Source organism: Haliaeetus albicilla, chromosome Z, assembly GCF_947461875.1.
Source record: "Haliaeetus albicilla chromosome Z, bHalAlb1.1, whole genome shotgun sequence".
NCBI classification, from domain to species: domain Eukaryota; kingdom Metazoa; phylum Chordata; class Aves; order Accipitriformes; family Accipitridae; genus Haliaeetus; species Haliaeetus albicilla.
The window spans coordinates 64,250,999-64,271,219 of record NC_091516.1 but is presented as its reverse complement, the minus strand read 5'-3'; the positions used below and the strand labels follow the sequence as shown (position 1 = coordinate 64,271,219).

General features: G+C 37.3%; 2 protein-coding genes across 3 annotated transcripts in view; one reads left to right on the top strand and one right to left on the bottom strand.

Moving 5' to 3' along the window:
* The window catches only part of DHFR (dihydrofolate reductase), a 638,672-nt gene that overhangs the window by 339,428 nt on the left and 279,023 nt on the right, over nt 1-20,221 (top strand). The window lies entirely within an intron of this gene.
* The window catches only part of RASGRF2 (Ras protein specific guanine nucleotide releasing factor 2), a 132,788-nt gene that overhangs the window by 4,960 nt on the left and 107,607 nt on the right, over nt 1-20,221 (bottom strand). For both annotated transcript variants that reach the window (XM_069777201.1, XM_069777202.1), the window contains 8 exons: nt 16,274-16,386; nt 7,637-7,697; nt 6,866-6,969; nt 6,164-6,248; nt 5,354-5,551; nt 3,403-3,482; nt 1,347-1,464; nt 512-580 (listed from right to left, as the gene is read on the bottom strand). In XM_069777201.1, coding sequence (XP_069633302.1) covers nt 512-580; nt 1,347-1,464; nt 3,403-3,482; nt 5,354-5,551; nt 6,164-6,248; nt 6,866-6,969; nt 7,637-7,697; nt 16,274-16,386 — 828 coding nt within the window. The remainder of the gene's footprint in view (nt 1-511; nt 581-1,346; nt 1,465-3,402; nt 3,483-5,353; nt 5,552-6,163; nt 6,249-6,865; nt 6,970-7,636; nt 7,698-16,273; nt 16,387-20,221) is intronic.

The following is a 20,221-nucleotide window of genomic DNA, read 5'->3' as shown; positions in this document are numbered from 1 at the left end:
GTTACCTAAGTCCACGTTGCACTTCTGGGGTCTGAGATGAAATCTCTGAAGGCACATACTGGCTTTGGGCAAATTTTCATCACTCCCGTGAGGGACAAGAGAAAAAGAACTGCAGGATGCACACAACATCAGCAGATGCTCGGACCATCTCCTGTCCCCTAATCCTGGAATTCTGGGATTCCCTGCGGAATTATGCTTCTAATTGGGCAGGGAAAACATATTTCCCTTTGAACCTGTTCCCTCGTACCCCAGACCCATGAAGGCTGCAATCCCAAGAGAGCTTCCAGAGAAGGAGGGAAAAAACTTGCTTCCATATAGTGTCAAATAAAGAGTTTCTGCCAGGGCAAGGGTGTTACAGAGTACCTGTCCATATTTCTGTCTGTCCTCTCCTCTCTGTGTGTGGGAGCAGAATACATTGATTTTAGCTTTCAACAACAGCTGTATTTTAAAACGAATTGCTACCACAGCTTTGATTTCAGTATTAGGTAACAGTACCTAAGAAGAGCCTTACCTTCTGCTGATGTTCTATGCGGTAGGAGGTCTGCTGGAACTGGCGTATTTCCCTGATAATATGTGAGATCTTTCAAAAAGAATACATGTGTATGAGTAAGTACAACTACATTTTGATTTAATCTAAGCCACATAAGGCAAGAATTTTGCACCAAATTATGCAATTTATTCTGGAAGGAGGGAGGGGAAGGGCACAGATCATCTCCTAATGGCTTCCAAGGATTTCACTTTCCTAAATTAACCATTTATTAGTTCATTCACCCTCAAGTGAACCACCTTCTCTCTCCTCTCCCCATACTGGTAACCTCTCTTCTCTGCCTCGAGTGACTGCTGCAATGTGTAGCCATAAGAAGGGCATTAAACTCAGATTAGAAGAGAAACTTTCATGCTTCTCTCTGGAGAGTTGCTACAAAACAACATTACATGGTAGTTGGAGTGAAATCCACTTTAAAATGCTTTTTTAGATAGACCCTAGCACACCTGAAAAGAAGATTGTGATTACTGCTTTTTGGTGAATCACAACATTCCTTTAATGTTGGTTATTTTGGAAACCCTTTTGTTGCTCCTTCATCAGCTTTGGACAGCTGCTTTTTCTGTCTGTCATTTCGCAGAGAACAAATTGGAGGCAAATTCTCTGTGTAAAAATACTCAATTTACCAGAAGGTGGTGACAGAAGACTGCGTCAAGTAATTGCTTTCAAATAGCTACCTATCTTGCATGATGCCAATATACTTGTACATCTTAGAAGTTAAATTCAAAGGAATTACAATTAAATCAATAATTAACTCACATAATTAAACACCTGGTGGGAAAGCATATAAGGAAATGAAGATTACCATTCTCATTTTGGAAAAATTCACAAGGCCCTCCTCAGTGAAGTTTGGTGTTCCTTCTTCAATAAATGCCAGGTCTGTCAGGTACATTCCAAGGTAGGGAACAGCAGGTGGGTTACAACTGTGAAACAAGAAGTCAGCCTGTAGCTAAATTTGCAAACTGATTTTTTTTATAACTCACACAAACTCTTTATTATTTAACATACTTCTAATCAATGGGTACATTCATACATTCACAAACAGCTTCTCTGACTTCACTTGAGTTGTATTTGCTCTGCCTGTGACAAATTGAATGTATTCTGTCCTATACCTAATATTAATGGCAAATAACCCTTAGTAAAAGGTAGAATGGTAACGTGATAAGAGTGAGAGGAAGGACAGGTAAACTCTGGAATCAGAGAACACATTCAAGCATATTTCAATCCTGGTTGACAGACAAACTTGGAAACAGATCCTACACACAAGCTCAAAATGCACATGGACATGCTTCTGAGTGGTTGATGTTCTGCAGTCGTAAAAGCATCCTAGTATAGCAAGGGTACATGTGTGCGTGCCCGTGTGTGTGTGTGTGTGTGTGAGCGCATGTGTGCACGTGTGGAGATATATACACACACATATGTATATTCATGCATATATATATACACACATACTTACACATGCATACACATATGTATGCATATATATACATATGTATATGTATCTGTATACATATGCATGTATATACCATTCTGTCAATGTCAAAGTCTATTCAGGACTTCTCAACGGTGAACACAAAGAAGAAAGAGAGAGATAGAGAGGTAGCAAAGATGATCTGGAAAACTGGGAATAGAGACCCTAGAGAACAAGGATTTTCTCTTATTGGAGGTACAGGAGGAATGAGATAATGATTGTTGCTTCTCTAATGCAATAATCACTGCTCCACATGCACTGATTCTTGCCTCAGCAGAAATAGTAGCAAACTTGGTTTTCTGAGGCTCTGGCATAAGAAGAATGCAGGGTGATGGCTGTACTGTTAACTTAGGCAGACTGCTGACATTGCTTAGCAGTGCACTTCCTTCTGGGTATTTTTTATAAGGATGATTGTTGTACACAGGCAAGCAATATATTAACCGAAAGTTGTATTAAAGTACCTTTTCATATATTTTAAGTCAAAACATTTTTTAAAAAATTGCTAGATCCCCAACAATACTTTTTAAGTAAACTTTTACTAACTTGAACTATATATATTTTTAAACATTCCAGTAACTATTCCAGTAGTTTAATTCTTTCTCCTCTCAAGATCATTCAAAGTAGTTGTACCACTCAATCCTGGAAAGCCTACTTCTAATTACACAACTTGCAAAAATACAGGTTTTGTATGCATGCAGGTGGAGTTCATACATAAATTGTGGAACACTTGCCACAGGATATTTTGGATACCAGAATTACATAAGGTCAAACAAAACCTGGCAAATCAATTAAAGAAAAAAATATTCAAGGATTACTGTACAAAAAAAGCAGGCTGTTTTCCAGGGTGCCAGTCTACAGGGGGCTGGAAGGCTACAGGAGAGGAAATATCACTGTGCATTTGTCCTGTTCCTATGTTCCCCCCATCAGCTACTGGTCACTGTCAGAAACAAGACAAAGGGGTGAATGGATCTTTGATCTGACTCAGGCTTAGTCCTAAGTCCTAAACTTCTTAGCTGGAACAAGGACTCCTTGGAATCCTGATTTTGAATAAGAACTTTTATTTATAAATCTGGCTTTACACTTATTGAAAAAGTTTATCAGTGTAAGTAAAACCCCAACAGGGAATATTCACACAGAATAATAGTTTAATTTGTTTCAGTAATTCTCTGGAGATACTATATTTATCTACAAGGGGTACTAAATCACAGGATATTCAGCAAAACAATAATGCCAAATAGAGTAAAACTAGAATTTTTTAAAAATATTATTAGGTAAAAATATTATCCAATATTATATTAATTATTAAAGCTTAATTAAAGCCAATTAATCTTTAACATGTACTATCCACTGCTTATTACAAAACACAATTGTATATTGTAGGGAAGCATACTTTTTGAGCGTTTCTCTAAGATTTTTAAATCTTCCTTCAGATGATACAGTCTTCTGAAGCTTGTCCATGAGAGCTTTTGTCTAGAAAAAAAATTCATTACAAATGTCATTGCTGTTGCACATAAATGACCAGGATTAGATTTTAGAAAAGGTGTAATTCACTTAGCATCATCACCCCATTTTCAAAAGTAATAACATAAGCATTAGGAATTTAGCTTTATTGTTCCTAGTCTATTTCTGAAAATGGAGATTAGGCAGCATTAAAGATTTTCCTTTGAGTGATACACAGAACCTGTATCTATGCTAATATTATTAGCCTGCAAATTCAGGAAAAACACAAATTCATTAAATTAATGGTCAGCAATTCCGTTTACTGTGTATACAAGAATATTAGAGACTTGATCTTGTATGTTGCCAAGGATCTTCAGCTGCATTTAATGAAATTAGTGTCAGTAAAGGATGTTAACTGTCTTGCAGTTTGCACTACACTGGTTTTACCTCCAAGTTTCTGATAAAAGCTGAATATGTATTTGAAAACATATTACTGTCTTACACAAATTACTTTCAGTGGGCTTCATTAGAGCCTGGTTACTTCATAAGTTAAATAAATTCGGTTTTCAGTGTATTTATGCTATAGACTTGAGACAGTATAGAGAATCCTGAGAAATTTGTCCTTTTTGAAACTGAATTTCCAATTAAGAGAAAGCTGTACGCAGAAACAGACACTTTTGTTTTCTTCTAAATAGCAGGTTGATGAAACACTCAGTTATGTTTCCAGTAAGTACTGGTGAACTGTGCAACAGCATTAATCTATTGTGTGGGGTTTTTAAATTGAGAAGTTTAAAAATCAAACAAATTCTAAACATAAAATTTTTGGAGGTAAACTCTTATATAACAATTTGTATTGGAAGGATTTTTAACATGTTTTTAAATAAAAGAATGTAGCACCAGCTACAAAGCAGCTGAGAAAAAGCTTACTGGAGAAGGCAGTACAGTCAGGATGTATTTTAAGGGGATTTCATTGGTTAGGCTGCTTTAGTGTTTTGCAAAACCTACCAGAAACATATGGAGGAAGAAACACAATGATAGAAGCCCACCTTTTGCATGCCAATTAGCCAGCTCTAAAATGGCCAAGTTGAAATCTTCCCATTAGCTGGAGTAAACTCTATATCCAAATACTGCCTAACTTACAAGTGATTGGCTCTGTCCTACTGACCTCCTTGCTCTGTTATTCCACCATACTAAAATATTCACTTTTTTTGAAATAGCAGAAAGCTGAGATTTAAATCATTCAACCAATTTCTCCAAACCATTTAAAACAGAAAACATAAAAGACTGGATACTATTCATCCTGGCCAGCCTTTTTTCTTGTGTCTTATTTTTGTTACGGGCAGTCATTCTCACAGCCTTAGCCATGCTGCTGACAGTCTCAGCAGCAAGGTAAGGGTTAAAGAGAGGCATTCACTGCATCTAAACTGCCCCTAAAAGAGAAAGAAGACTGGTTGTCTACAGTCTCTTACTGCATAGCAAAAACCTCACCACCTTGAGAAGAAGTGCTGACCTTTCTACAGACTTTCTGCACAGGCAGAGAAATATGGGTCCTACTTTAGGCACCTGAGATAGTAACCACCTAGATGTGTGTATCTGAAAATATCTAAATTTAGATTTCTCACATATTTCAGTACTTTAGGCTCAAGTCATAGTCTTAGGCACCTGCTAATTCTGTAGAAATCAGTTTGTCCCACAGATATTTAATTAATGATATCCAAAAAAAAGGATAAATTAAATACAAAAGACCTTGACATGAAATACTGGCGCTTCCAGCAAATAGTCAAGAGTATTGTAGAAGTAGAACTATTTATGGGAGGAATCCTATCTCAACATGTTGTTCTCTGAACAATAGACTGACCAATGAAATCTAGAAACCCTACTTGTAATCGTATCTTTCTTACCTGTTTGGATACTTTACCCCAAGTTTTCTTAAGTCTGTAGATTGCACTTCTGTTCAAGGCTGACGTGATTTCTAACACACCATTGTAATTGTGCATACATCGACAAATATCAGCCACTGCCACCCACTTTTCAATTGAGTTAGCCCGGGAGCTGACATCAGCGTAATTCATGATTTGGGAGGCAACAAGGTTACTCATCTGATCAAACAAAGAAGAAGAAATTTAGGACATTTAAATATAATCCGTTTCAACATATAATTACTTAATGAACAAGGCAGAAAAAACTAATGCACAACAGAACTTATGGGTCTTAATAAAAACAAAGAAAGTGTTATTGAGAACAGTGTTGTAGGGAAGCAGGGGGGATGACAATATTAAAGAAGGGTAAGACATGCAATGGGGAGTATCTCCAAGCCAACAGTAATAAAACTGATTGGGAAGTTTCTCAGTAAAATTCAAGGAAAATGGTAAAGAGCAAAGGTATGGTTGGGGATACAAAGGGCATTCACTAAATAGAATCTGTGTTGTATTTTCACTCTGGAGAAAATTTAGTTTCTTCTGGAAGCCACAAGGCATTGTAGTACCATTTAAAATGTTCTACTCTATTAATTGAAATGCTGAATACCAATTCTTGAAAATTAGAATCTTCATGTGCTTTGATTTAAAAGGTTAATCACAAAACCACTGTAACATTCAGTCACTACTAGATAAGAAGTTACATCACACTGAGAAAAAAATAATTTTGTTCCAGAGGTCATAGACTACGTCAACAGAGTTCCTAGAAAGCAATCTATATTTAAGAGTACTTACATCATTAAAATGTTGACTTGTTTTCATAATATAGGGTGTTCTCTCATTTTTATCCACTTTCATCCAGCCCTGCCCAAGAAACTCTCTAGATATTGAGAGGAGAGAAAAAAAACCCAAACAAAAATGGCTTTAATAAGGACAGTACAGAGTCTCTGTCTGTAACCATAGCCTAAGTGGACTTCAAGTATACCTCATTTTGTTAGAAGCTAATAACACAGCTTTACACTAATTCCAGCATTTCACTATATACCATTTTTAATGCCATCTGAAGCAGTAAATATTATAAAGATTTATTTGTCTTTTAATCCCCTCCCCCAATCCTCCCATCCTCATTTTCAGCATTGTGATGCTATTTGAGATTGGTCTTGTCAGCTTACATGGTTATATCCATGTTAAACTGTTGTATGAATGAAGCTGATTTGACACTCCCTCCCTAGAGACTCAGTATTTCCTTACTATATTCACCCTTCACTAGCCCAGAGCCTTAGACCACAGATTTTTTTCTTAGCAAAGAACTCAGTCTTTCAAAACATGATCAAACTATAGGGGAGTCAGACACAATGATAGAAACAGCTGAAGGACATTATCCTGTTATGTATGCAAACCTTTTTGTCAGTACAATGAACTAGTGTAGTGCCTAACACTGCCAGTCAGTAACTCATCCACCGTACTCACTTCAGTCATTCGTAGGAGAACACTTACTCATAGGGTATGCTTCGGAAAACTACGTGGTCTAAAAGAGTTATTTGCTCTGCAAGCTCCATGGCCGACAAAGTCTCAAAGCACTCCGGTTTTGGACAATCTGACTGCAAAAATAAGGAGAATGCTTAATGATCTCTTTTTGCATCTAAGGTCATTTCAAAGCACAGGGTATGTTTCATTCATATTAACTTTCAGCACAGAGCTGTAATTAATTCTTTGCTACAAAGAAATATGAATTAAGAAAAATTGCTAACAACATAAGGGCAAATGTCAGGCTGGAAACTCACAGGAAAACAGGCACATACCAAGTCATGAGTAAGTATATAGGTTAATTGAAGTCTGTGCATTCTGTGTTACTTTCCACATAATCACCCTGCACCTAGTTCATTGCCCACACTCTTCTTTGGATTAATGCAATGAACTTATGAGATGGTGGTGACTACAGTTTGGAGGATGGGCATTGTCAGTCAAGGTCAGCTACGGTTCTGATGGCAGCTGAGATGGGAGACACTTATCATTTCATATATATTAATAACTTTCCCCCTTTTTTCCATCATGTGATTTAAATCCAAATCCTAAAGTTTTGACCTGTTCATCTTTGATAGGGGCTCCAAATTCTTACTTTCTCTAAACTGAAATGTACATTCCTGATACAAAAGAACAGTATTGCTGTCCAGAGTTGTAAAGTTGCAGTTGCACTACATTTTATTCACTTAAAACCATGACATTTTATATAGTAGTATTTATGTTTAAATTTCAAGATGAACTTACCATCTGAATGATATCCTCTATTTTCAAATGGCTATCATCTTGATCATCCTGAGAAAGAGCCCTGAAAAATTAAGTAGTAGAGCATCCTATATAAATAAAATTGTCTATGGCTATGAGAAAACCTTATCACAGATAGGCAGTCATGTTTATCTAAAATGAATCTTAAGACTGCAATTGAAGAGGTATAAATTAAAAAAACCCTGGTACCTAAAATCTCATATCTTGTTTTATGTAAAAGTGTACAAGATGGTATGACATCACAGTCACGTAAGGTAAAACGATGGTCATGGAGGCTTAAAAATCTCCAAGAAGAAGCATACATTGTAGAATGGTCAATTACAATAACTACTGCACTTATCTGCTGATTATAGTTATAAGGTTTCTGCATCTATCCCACTTTGACTTTAGTGCAAAGAAATTTGGTGAATGAAGAAAAATGCCCTTTTCAAGAACTGGACTGGCAATGCAAAACCACAATACAATAACAATAATATTTAATCAGAAGGCCTCTATCCTGAATAATCCTAGGAAACATAAAGGTATAAAATTACATCTCAAGCCTCTTCTCTCTTTTTTAAAAATCAGACTACGGTGCTAAATGATATTTTGGGGAGATGTTTGAAAAATCAACATTTGAGAAGTGAATCAAAGACAGCAAAATATGCATGCATAAAAGAGTGATTCACTGAGAAGTGTTCTTGTTTATTGGCCCCACACTGTCCTATTCAGTGTCCCACACAAAGAGGTGTGAGTGTGGAGATAGACAAGAAACTGCTAGCAGATTTTACTTGTAGCAAGTATATGATTTGCTTTCAGTAATACAAGTGTTAACCCACGCTTCCAATTCTGCTATAGAAAACCTGTGATTATTAGGGTTATTTCAGAGTAATGGGTCAAAAATGAATGCAGCTGAAGTAATAGGTATTCATCAAACCCCATCTACCCTGATGTAGTATCTTGGCACATGATTCTAAGATGCCACCCCTTAATTTGGAAAACATAGACTCAAAGAAATCTTGAATAGACCAGATTTATATAATATAGGAAAGAAAAGACTTAGGGAGAAAGAACAGTATGTCAGTATGTAGAATACTGCCTATAAAGACATCAACGATATGGCAAGAAGTCACTGGACTGATTTGCCTCAGGGGAGATTTAGTTTCAGCTTTAAGTTCCATTTTCCAACTGCAAGTATAGGTGAGCACTGAAACAGGCTTTCTGCAGAAGCTGTAGAGTACTCATCAGCTGAATTTTCAAGGAAAGTTTAGATGACCGTTTTCAAACAAGATCCAGTTCTACTGATCATTCCAGAAAGCACAGCAACTGGACCAGGTATTTTCTCGTGGTCCCTCCAATTCTTTATTTTTGCACTCTGTAGTAGCAGACTTTCCATGCACCAGCTGGGGAAAGGGTTAAAAGAAAAGCATTATATTGCCTGGAGACTTTAGCTATGAGTGTAAGATATGGAATTTGTACTATGTGGGTGGGGAGGAAGTGTTAATGCTTAGTACACTAGGTTCTTCTGTTGTGGGTTGCCGTTGTTTCCTTTTGGTTTGCCAAACTGGAGGACAATGTTAAAATCAAATGCAAATACACAGAGAAAGGATCTAAGAAACCTTGCCTTCATTGTCAGCCTATAAAATCCACAGAAAATGCCCCATTCTTCATATGAGTTGGAAACACCTTGTGTCTGATGGGCAAGACGTGCAAGGTCTTGAATGTCTACTTCTTTGGGAGAACCCTAAGCTTCTTCACCAGATAATAACAGTGTGCAGCCTCAGTAACTGTAATTAGACAGGCACTCTGTCTTTCCTGAGCAGCTTATTTTGTGATCATGACTGATTGCCTGCAGAAAGGTATTGTTCATTGTATGACACTTCCTGGCAATAAAAAAAAAGAGAGGGCTTACCCTGCTGCCCCAAGTATTCTCAGTAATCTTGTAAACTCATCATTTGAGTTCCTTACATACAACTTTATATTGGCTGGAGTTCTCATATTTGATACAGAAACGATTGTATGTGCTTAAAATAGTTAACATGAGATTCTTAGAAGCCTGAAAATACTTAACTTTTCCCCGTCTTTGTTTCCTGATACCTTCTAACATGATGTCTCACACTTTATGTAGACTTCCAATCCCTCATTCTAAAGAGATGACTGGTGCTTTTTCTCTAACAGTGGTCTCACAAAAAAAATTCTCCTGTTATCCATAAATGCTCTACGTTTAAATCTGCAGAGAACAACACATCTCTAGACTGGATAAAGCTACTTTTTGATAGCATCAATAGTAGCTTCCACTTCAGTCTGCACTGTTGTCAGCTTTGGGATACCTAGTTTCAACAGAGGTCTAGGAGGATATGTTGAGCTGATCCATTCTGCTTGGGCAGTTCCCATTGCACTCCTTGGAGAGCCTCCTAGAAGCTGGGTAAGAAGCACAGGTCCATGTGAAAAGAGTTATCAGAGAAAGCAAAGCTAAGGAGAGATTCTGCCAGACTGTTTAACAGTATCCCTCTCAGTGAGGACTGAGTGGCGTGACACCTCCATTGTTATACTTACAAATGAAGGAAGTAAATATATAAGAAATAACTTTCTAATTCTTAAGAGTTAGTAGCTAAGATTAGACCTGTCTCTCACTTAAACCATTCTTCATGCCTGACCAGTCCAAATATGAAAATAATTTTCTAGAGGAAAATATTAACATCTGTCTCTTCATTCCTTTATGGTACATAAAATATTTTTAAAATATTTTAAAAGCTGGTGTAAGTTACAGAGCCTGAAATGTATTGTCTGGTGAGATCATACAGGGCAGGAATCGGTCATTCATCAAATTTTGACCTCTACATATCCCTGGATTTCATTTACATTTATACTGAGGAAGAAGAAAGAGGAACTGTTTCTTGAACCACCTTTTTTTTTCTCCAGTTAGGACTATTTATCAAAGTTATTTACTGTTGTTCAGTCTTAAATTTGTACCTTCCTCCTTCACCATCAACTAAATTTTACCTAGATTTCAGGGGTTAGTAAATAAGGCTGATAAAATGTCAAGCAAAACATACTTCAGTAGGTTTCCCTAGCTTTCAGAACAGATATTGAATAAAAAGAAGATTTTTTACCATGCAGAGAAACCCTGTCAGTCCATTCAACAAAAATCTCATCATGCAAGAAATACCAGCTGTTCTGTCTGATGACTGAAGAAGGCATGAAGCAGCTCAGTATCTCTCATAAACACTTTCCTTGCCATTCATATACTGTACAGAGTCTCTCCCAGAGCTGACCATAATATCTTCGGAATACCAACCAACCTTTCCTCCTCCTCTAATCTTTGCTAACAAAGGGACTGATTTTCCAAGAAATTTATATGCACATATGCACGCATACACTCAAAGGCTGGGTCTGTTTGTAAAAAGAGACATTCGTACCCAATATCCTTCAAGGAGACCGTCCATGGAATATACCCATATGTAGGCTCAGAAAGCATGAACTTTCTTTCACAAGTGTTTGAACATTGAATTTATGATAAGAGATGCTTTTCCTAACCTCACCCTGAATTCCTCTGCTTTTCAGAGTTGAGAGTAGACTACAAAAACTGAAATGTGGGTAAGCCAAGACCTACAGTGCGAGCTGACTGGCAAACCAGAATTCTGACAGACTACACATTTTGATATGCCAAGGCCTTTTAGCTATAAACGCCTACAGCAAGCACCTCTTCAGAACAACTAAAAACCCTATTTTATGACACTCACCTAGCAAATGGGTGAATGACTATTTTCATGAGGGGCATGTCAACTGACTCACCCCTGCTTCCCATTTTCATCCTGTCCTACAGAAGCCTTTTGAATCAAAGTTTCATCAAAACTTCCAGTTATGACAAATCTATGCTTTCACATAAAAAATATGCTGTCAAAAATCTTCAAACAAATTAATTTCTAATAACAGTAAAAAAGCCCTTCATTTATTTCTAGGGGGGTAATTTATATTCCTCCTCTAAGTAGTATTAGATGAAAGCCCTCCATCTAGAAGAAAACCAGAAAGATAACATCTTTCCAAGGAGGTAGGTATGTGGTGGTGATTGACTGAGGAGCATTTCTCCAAACCAGACATTGGTACGTGAACCAAAAGAGGAACACAATACCTGGGAGCACCACTACACATTTCTACAACAAGAAAGACTCTAGATACCTTTAGGACATCCAGGGTGGGATTCACATCCTCTGCAAGTCACTGCCTCTGTTCTGTAATTGTCTGAGAAAGGAAGGTGTCTTCTATGATCTCTGGAGGAACAGTCAGGGTGCCTAACTTTAGCCAGTTTTGGTGGACAGAATCTCCTTTGTGATAGGCAGTTACCTTGGAAGGAGTGCTTCATTAGCTGTCTACAGTTTGTTTCATGGTTACGTTCTTTAGTTAGACACAGTGGGTCCCACCAAAGAATTTTTTGTAAGTCACTGCAGAGAACAAATCCCTTTCCCCTCACCCTGTCCTTATAACCTATGGATGGTTCAAGGAACTCAAGAAATAATTTTATTCCATTACAGGCCTTCTCTTAACATTCAGAACATTGACTGTAATCTGCCATGTTGGCAAATGATAGAAAATATGTAATCTGATGCAGAAAAAAAGAAAACAATGATATGAAAGATACACTGGTGTAGAACCTGGTGCCTCTTCACAATGTCTTGGTGCAGTATGGGAGCATTTGCTTAAAGATTAGCAGTTCTTGGTCAAGAGGAACATAGTTGTGGTTGTCTCTACTACAATAAATAGTAATCTTCAGAGACAAGTAATAGAAGTCTCTCAGCTTAGGGAAGAGCATGTTCAATGTTTGCTTTGACCTACTTCCACAACCAGACATGGCACCATGGGAGGCATCAGGCAAGAATGTCAGCGAAAGAACCATTTCCGTGTCACCATGTCCTCTTTTTGCACCAGAAGCAGTATATTTGGTTTTGGTGCGAATATAAAAAAAACTTTGTTCTTCTGGCACTAGAAACCTGGTTGCCAACTGGGATCATACAATTGTATTGTCAGACAGGATGCAGGCACACAGATATTGTCTCTTCTGCTTCTCTCTCTTCTGCTTCCAGAATTGAGCAAGGACCTTCTCAACCTGCCAGAAAAGCTAAACCCTCCTGATAGAAACTATTCCTTGGTTTTATATTTTTGATTATTAAAAAGTTAAGTTTTCAAAGAGCAGTCTGGAGTTGGTTCCACCTCTCAATCCACTAACAATCTGAGAAGCTGGAGGGCCAGAAGGACTCCTGCTTGATGTCCCAGTAGCTGAGACGGTTCCTGAGGCAGCCAGAAGTGTGTGTTCACAATCTCCACGGGACAGCAGGTCACTGCTCAGGACTAGCAAGTTGATGAGGTTTTTTTAAAGCTTATAAATATTCCTATTCTAATAATGTGCAACAAAAATGAAGGCTTGTGGAAGAGTAAAGGAACATGCACCCCTGTGTCACTACCACAAGTATACAGTTACACACAAACAACTACATTCAACTGCAAATTTGTCCTTAAATCCTGTAATTTCCTCTTCTCAGTTAACTATACAGCCTTGCTGAGAGTGTGTATGTCCAGGAGTAACTACAGTGCTTTTTTAAAGCTTGGAACCCACTCTTAATTACCAGACAACCCATCTTCCTAAGGTGATTTAGGAACATAAGCTCCTCCTTTCAGTGAAAGGGTGAGATGTACAACACCTTTGTGTATTTTACCCCAGATGAATGATTTTTGTCCAAAATCAGAATTGCTCCAATACACTCTTTCTCACAAGGTTACTAAAGCAGTTCCCATTCCTGGGAAATTAATTTCTCCTTAATAGCTGACTGTTAACAAATTTGACATGCCTGGCAAATAACTGCCTCCTGTGTGGCTGGAGAATGAGCCCAAGCACTTCAGATTACAGTTTTGCTCAGCAGTTTCACTCAAGACTTTGGGACAGTTTGTTTTATGCGACAACATTTTTAACTTGGAGACAATGTCCTGATATCCTGCTGACTGCAGCTTAACAACAGTTTAAATTATGAAAGTTGTATTTATGCAACAGCTTCTATCTGAAAGTTTATTTATGCCACAACTCTTATTTGAAAATTTATGGGCAGTTTGTGTATGTAATAAACAAACAGATAAGACACAGGAGTAATTCAGCTGCTACTGAAATATGATTGCTACTGAAAATGGAACATAGTAGTTTTTTAAACCCTTGGGACAGCAACACTGTGTCACTGATGCTTATTGGACTCAGTGTTGAAAAAGTTTTGAAACTGTATTGAAATTTAATTGAAATTGAAATAGTATTGAAATAGTCCACATACAAATTGTCCAGCATGCATATATGCTAACAGCATGGCCAGTCTTGAAAAGCAGTAAGAAATTTCTGAAAACCAATGTTAGCCAAGGCTTAAATTTCATGCCTCATTTTGAAGAAAAGTAGGACATCCATGCAGCATTCAGTCAAAAGGCTAGTTCTGCACACCGAGCCACCAATGGCTCTTTTTCCAGTGCTTGTTTGTGGGATGTAACCAAGTACTTATGACTCTCTATGACCAAATCTACAATCAGACTATGTTGTTTGAAAAATCTGGCAGGATTAGGGTATACAGCTGCAAACCCTGATGAAAGATGGCTTGCCTGAGGACCATATCTCAGGAAATCCTCATTCTCTACCTGTTTCCAACAGAAACTCCCACTGAGAACTTGGACAGGTCATTTTAATCGTGCTTTACTTGCCTGCTTGTAAAGTAAAGTGCCATAATCCTTTCCAGAAATACTGTCAGGATAATGACTATGAAATACAGGTTTTTAAAAATGCAATCTGTTTCTACAAAATATTTCAAATGAGTTAATTTTGATTAACTTTTAGTTCAACTTCTGTGCATTTGTATTTACATTTTTACTAAAATTTTGTTTCAAGTATTGTTTTATTTCACTACTCCTTCCTTTTGCTTTTTCTTTTCCCCATTTGTCGGTTGTTAAAAATTTAACTTCTGCAGAATTTTCACTTCTTACAGAATTTAACTTTTTTCCCTTTTTTTTTTCCCAAACAAAATACAATGTGAAAATCCACAGAATGGTCAAAAATTCGGTCTGAATTTTTTAAAAATTCTGGAAAATGTTTAATGAAAATATCTGATTAACTGTATTCACTAGTATATACAGTGTGCTCAAATGCTACGGTAATAAGTGCTAGAAGGGAAAAGAGGGCAAACAATTACCTACCATTTCATAGAATAGCAGTAAAAGGATGCAAATGGGGGCAACCCAGTTTACACATAATTACCAAGGTCCCATTTTTGGATGCAACAGCTAATGGAAATTGGCTAATTGGAAACTGTATACAGGAAATTGCTAACAAACTTGTATGTTAAATGCCTATAAATCTATTCCATTACTCTTCCATGAAACGGCAATCCAGGTTTATTTTCTCATATTTTCTTAAGAAGCTGAAGGTCTTAAGGTAATTTTTCCCAGTGTGAGCATCTGACAGAACCATTGCTGTCACACATATTATTAAAAACAATTATCCTAATCCTTTTTGCTCTCCTTGCTTGCTGTTTCTTCCAAGGAAATACATGAAACAAACTTATTATTTCTACTTGAAGTAACAGCACGTGCACTATTATTAAGAAGGAGGTTTATTTTTATTTATGTAAAAATTAAGTAGGATCCCATTGACATGAAGTGCTTTTATTAAGAACTTACCTTTGTTTCTTATCCTCTGTTTGACTTTTTCCCCCCCAAGTGAACAACTTTCCCCTCGTTCTTTTTCACGTAAGTATCTGATGGGGAAACCTGTCACGTGGTCTTAGAAAATTCAGACACACTGCATTTATTGCACCCTTACTGGCTTTCCTGCAGAATACTTACAAAAATACTAACAAAGCACATGATAGATTTATCTGTGTTTTTTCATCGTATCTTATTTTAACCACTGCCTATTTAGATATTTACTGCTCCTTAGTAATGTAGAACAATTTACATGAAAATCAGTGGTTATAAAATATTCACACTTAGTAGATGGAATTATTTTCACTGATAAATGCTTATGAAGATTTGTCTTTTTGGCATGTCTAGACACTCCACTCTGTAATACCAACCCTAAATAACAAAATAAGGTGCTATAAGCCTAATTTAAATAGTTCTGGTTATGCAGAAGCTTAAATGTCTTTTATTTCTTGGCACTAATTAAGAAAGAATTCCTCTCTGTAAGCTACCGAAAGAACTTTGGACACAGTGTCAACACAAACGAAGGTACAAGCATGCTCTTTTTAGGATGTCATGACACGTTAGGCTATCATCAGCCTCTTACGAGCTTAGCAGAGTGGATGGCTCATTACCGAGACAGAAGTTCCTCAAGGTATCAAACTAAGTGGTCTTGTTGCTTTACTGGTCAGCATTTTTCCCTGCTCCATAAAGACTGAACCCATGGCTGTCAGCTGTTCTGCTGCAAAATTTTCTAATACAGGTATTTTTATGAATGAAACCTAGAAACTCACTCTGTTTTATAACTAATAAAACACTACATAATCCTTCAAAATTAAATACTCTGGAGAAAAACCAAACCCTGTGAATTCTATGATACATGATTCCCTTACTATTTCACATGCTATATTTAACATACTAAATTATTAGAAGTGTACTTACCTCAGTATATTTGCAGTAGCTTTCCTTTCTTGTGGGAGAAGGTCAGGGTCTCTCAAAACTTCTTCCAGCAAATTTAACACGTTCATTTTCAGCTCATTGTTCAGCTCAAAATCCTGCAAAGGAAAACACTTCCTTTTGTCTTAACAATGTTGATCAAATAACTGAAAGGATATACTTTTGTGAGTTTTGCCTTTTTTTTTTTTTTTTTGCCATTAGGTTTGCAAATATTTAGAGAAACTTGAAAAGCTGTTGTAGTGAACAGGCCATAAAAGTAGGAGCCCCAAAAGGCTGTAATCTATCTCCTTTTCTGACCTTTATCTCCTGTGTGGAAATGGGCAAATCACTTACTTAACGTTTCTCTTCTGAAGTAAAAACCGCATCTTGGCAATACCCACAAAATGCCTGACTCCCTCTTCTCCTGTGATGACCACAAAAGCAGAAAAAAAGTTTAATCACAATACTGAGACCACTGCCTAGCAAGGCCGGACACTGGGGTTTTTTTCACTTTTTTCTTGAGTTTCTCTGTTTATCTGCCTCCCACTCTGGTATTTCTTATCTCATACTCACTCTTTCAGAAAGGTCTGCTTTTTGTGCCACGTAGTGGAGTACTCAACCTAATAAGCTCAATAAATCAGACTAGTGCTCTCTGGCACTGCACTTAAGAGCTTCAGCATTTTAATTACTTCTGAAGCAGACTGATATCTGACACAGGACTGCAATTCAAGAACAGGAACACACAACAACCAGTTCTGTTTATCTCTGATATTGGAGAAAACCAAAGAATAGAAAAATGTATGAGCTTTAAGGTCAGAGCTTACAGGCAAGTCTTGGAGTAGACTCCAAAAATGCTTGTATTTAGCTCAAAGCTAGCATTTTGATAATAAAACTATATCTGAAACCTTCAGTGCATTGTAGATCTTCCTTGATAACCCACAGTTACTTGCAAGCAGGACCATGTTTGTGGCAAGCCCCTGCTTGTTTCCATGGGAACAGAAGCCACAAAGTTACTGAAAATGGGAAATATTTGGCACCTCTGTGCAAGAGCCGTGCATTTCATTTTCCCAAACAACCAGCTACAACCCCTTCTGTTGCGAAAGGCTCCTAAATTGACAGGATTTCTGGAGATGGGTGCCTCTGGGGAGAACCACTCGTGGTGAAAACACACATCTTCACACTATGGGTTTCACTTGAGGGGATGCAGGAGCATCAGAGCACACCCACGGTCAGAAAGGAAAGTGATGCTTAATTCAGAAAGGGGATGAAATACTTAAGATGAGGAGGAAAATGAACGTTCATTAAAGAAGGTGGTGTCACAGCCATGCTTATAGCACTTTTTGAGAAAGCTTATTGTTCAAAATGTCAGTGCTCAGAAACACATTGCTGTTGCCTGCCAGCAATGCCCTGGGCATTTCCCTCCTGCTCCAAGCATTCCCTTTTCATTCTTCAAAAGTCTTCTCACCTTGGCCACAGCTAATTCGTATTTTGAAACCAATTAGTATCTGTCTCTTAGGTTTTTGTGACATTTGTCCGCATTAGAGGATGTTGGAGAACAGGAAGCCACGCAGTATTAGGCTTTGGATGGGGTATCAGACATATACCTCAAAGCCAAACAAAAAATAGTTCTGGGTACTGCATTGTGTTTGTTTTATAAAACACATTTTCTATCGCCATTGTCCAAAATGCCTTCTTTAGGAACTGTTTTAGCCTGTTTGCAAAAGAAGACAGAGATTTTGATTTATTTATTTAGGGTATGGAAATGGGACTAATTAGTGAAAGCACAAGGAATGTAACTAAACTACATGACAGCACTGTTTGCTCCAGTGATTTAAAAAAACCCAACAATTGGAATAGGAAACTATCAAAATTTAGCTAAAGGAGAAACCTTGAGTCTGCACAAGCTTAAGCAACCAGTGTGATTAATATTAGTACTGCCTGTCCTACAGTTTGATGGTGGACACTGTATAAAAGAAGGTGGGCATCTTTGCTAGTTGTGCTACAAAAATATAAATTAACAGAAAAGGTATCCAAGAGCTGACAAATCTAACATCCCCATTTAGCATTTTGGGTAAAATTCTCCACCTGCCACTGTAAATGGGCAGATCACAACAACATGATCAGGATTTTATCTCCTAGTATGTTTTTTAAACCATAATTGGTTAATTATTTAATTACGCTGTATTTTTTCTCAAGAAGTCTTGCAACTAGATGTATGACCAAGAAAGTCCATATTTTCAAAAGTTATTTCATTTGTGAATAGGATGGGGAAGCCTTACCTGTGAGTATCAGACTCAGCAAAAACAAAGCATTTCCAGTTTTTGCAGGCTTACAAGCTAATTCTTATAAGTAATGAGAATTAATACATTGTACATTAACAGCAAAAGTAATCTCCACAAGATAGTAGTCCTGGAATTGCTGGGCAAAGTCATATTGTTGGCAAGCTATATAAGTACTTAGTTCCTAGGGTTAGGGCTATCTTCTACTTCAGTTACAGTGGCTTTGGAAGAAACTTCACAGCAGAAAAATCCAGTTCTCCAACCTCAGAAAAACAAGAAGTCTTTATCAGCATAGCCAGCCCAAACTATTGTGGATGACAGGGACTGATTAGGGATTATAGACAGAGGATGCATTGGTTCGTGTGACTCCTTCAGTCCCGTCTGCTGTCACACCTCCACGCCAGCCTGACCACTGCAAGGATGCTTCTCAGCACAGCCTTCCCACAGGGCAGACCTGGCCCTATGTCCATGCAATTTCTGCAGCTGTTGTCTTACTGCTCCAAATCTCTTTCTTGTGCCTGGAGGCGCTCTTTTTTTTTTACAGCAATGTGCCAGCTGCTTCTTATAATGTGGGGAGAAAAAAAAAATGAAAAAAGTTGGGATTGAGAAGAAAACTGGAGTGCTAATCTGTTTTTCTGTTGAAGTTCATGATCTAGGGGGTACTGAGATTATAGTGTGATGAGCAATATACAAAAAAACCTAGGGAAATCATTGCACTTAAACATGTACATATACTTAACTCTAGAAAGGTTAACATGAGAATTATACAAACACCAAAATATTTAGCAACCAATTCCAAATATAATTTATAGATAAATAACTACAAATACATGCAGATTATATATATCTGTATTATGGGTGTTATGATTATATATTAATATATTATGTATGTATATTATATCTATTTATAGTGTAGGCACACATGGATCTATATGTAGCTATATATAGTTCTAGATATATTATATACATGTATATCACATCTCTAGATATAATTTCATACCACTTTTGTAACATTTTTGTTACAAAAATCACCTGTATCACCTGTTAATATGTTTCACTATTTCTTCCAGCCATTGGAAGGACTGGCAACGAGACCCTGCCACCATCCTCAGCAGTGAAGGCTGGCAAGCCTGAGTAAACCCACTATACTGGCTTACATTTAAATTGCTGCATGTGTTAGACTACCCCAATGTTCAAAGAGACTTTTAGTTGAAATTTACATGTCACAGGAGGAATACAGTTGGTCAGACAAGAACCGCTCAATTTTCCAGCAGGCACATTTCAATGTGACAGTGGTCTAATCCTTCATGAAAGGGCACATACCTCCAATATATTTTAGAGTCCATAGTAGCCTGAAGATTTGTGGGTCATATTCAGACTTTTATTTGACTTAAGCAGAGAAATTAACTAAGATTTCCAAGCAAAACTTAAAATTTTAAGTCCATTACTGTCACTAATGGGAAAAGATATTTCTTCCCCATTTATTCAATATTTATACTGCAAAGCCACTTATGAAATGTGCAGATACAGAAAAAATGACATCTGATGAGTTAAGTAGGAGGTCTGCCCTGGAGTCACCTAGGGTAAGAATAGGATGTATGAAGTTCCCAACCCATCAAAAGCACCGTGCACCATGTTCAGCACCCCTTAATGACGTTTCTAGCAGTAGAAGACT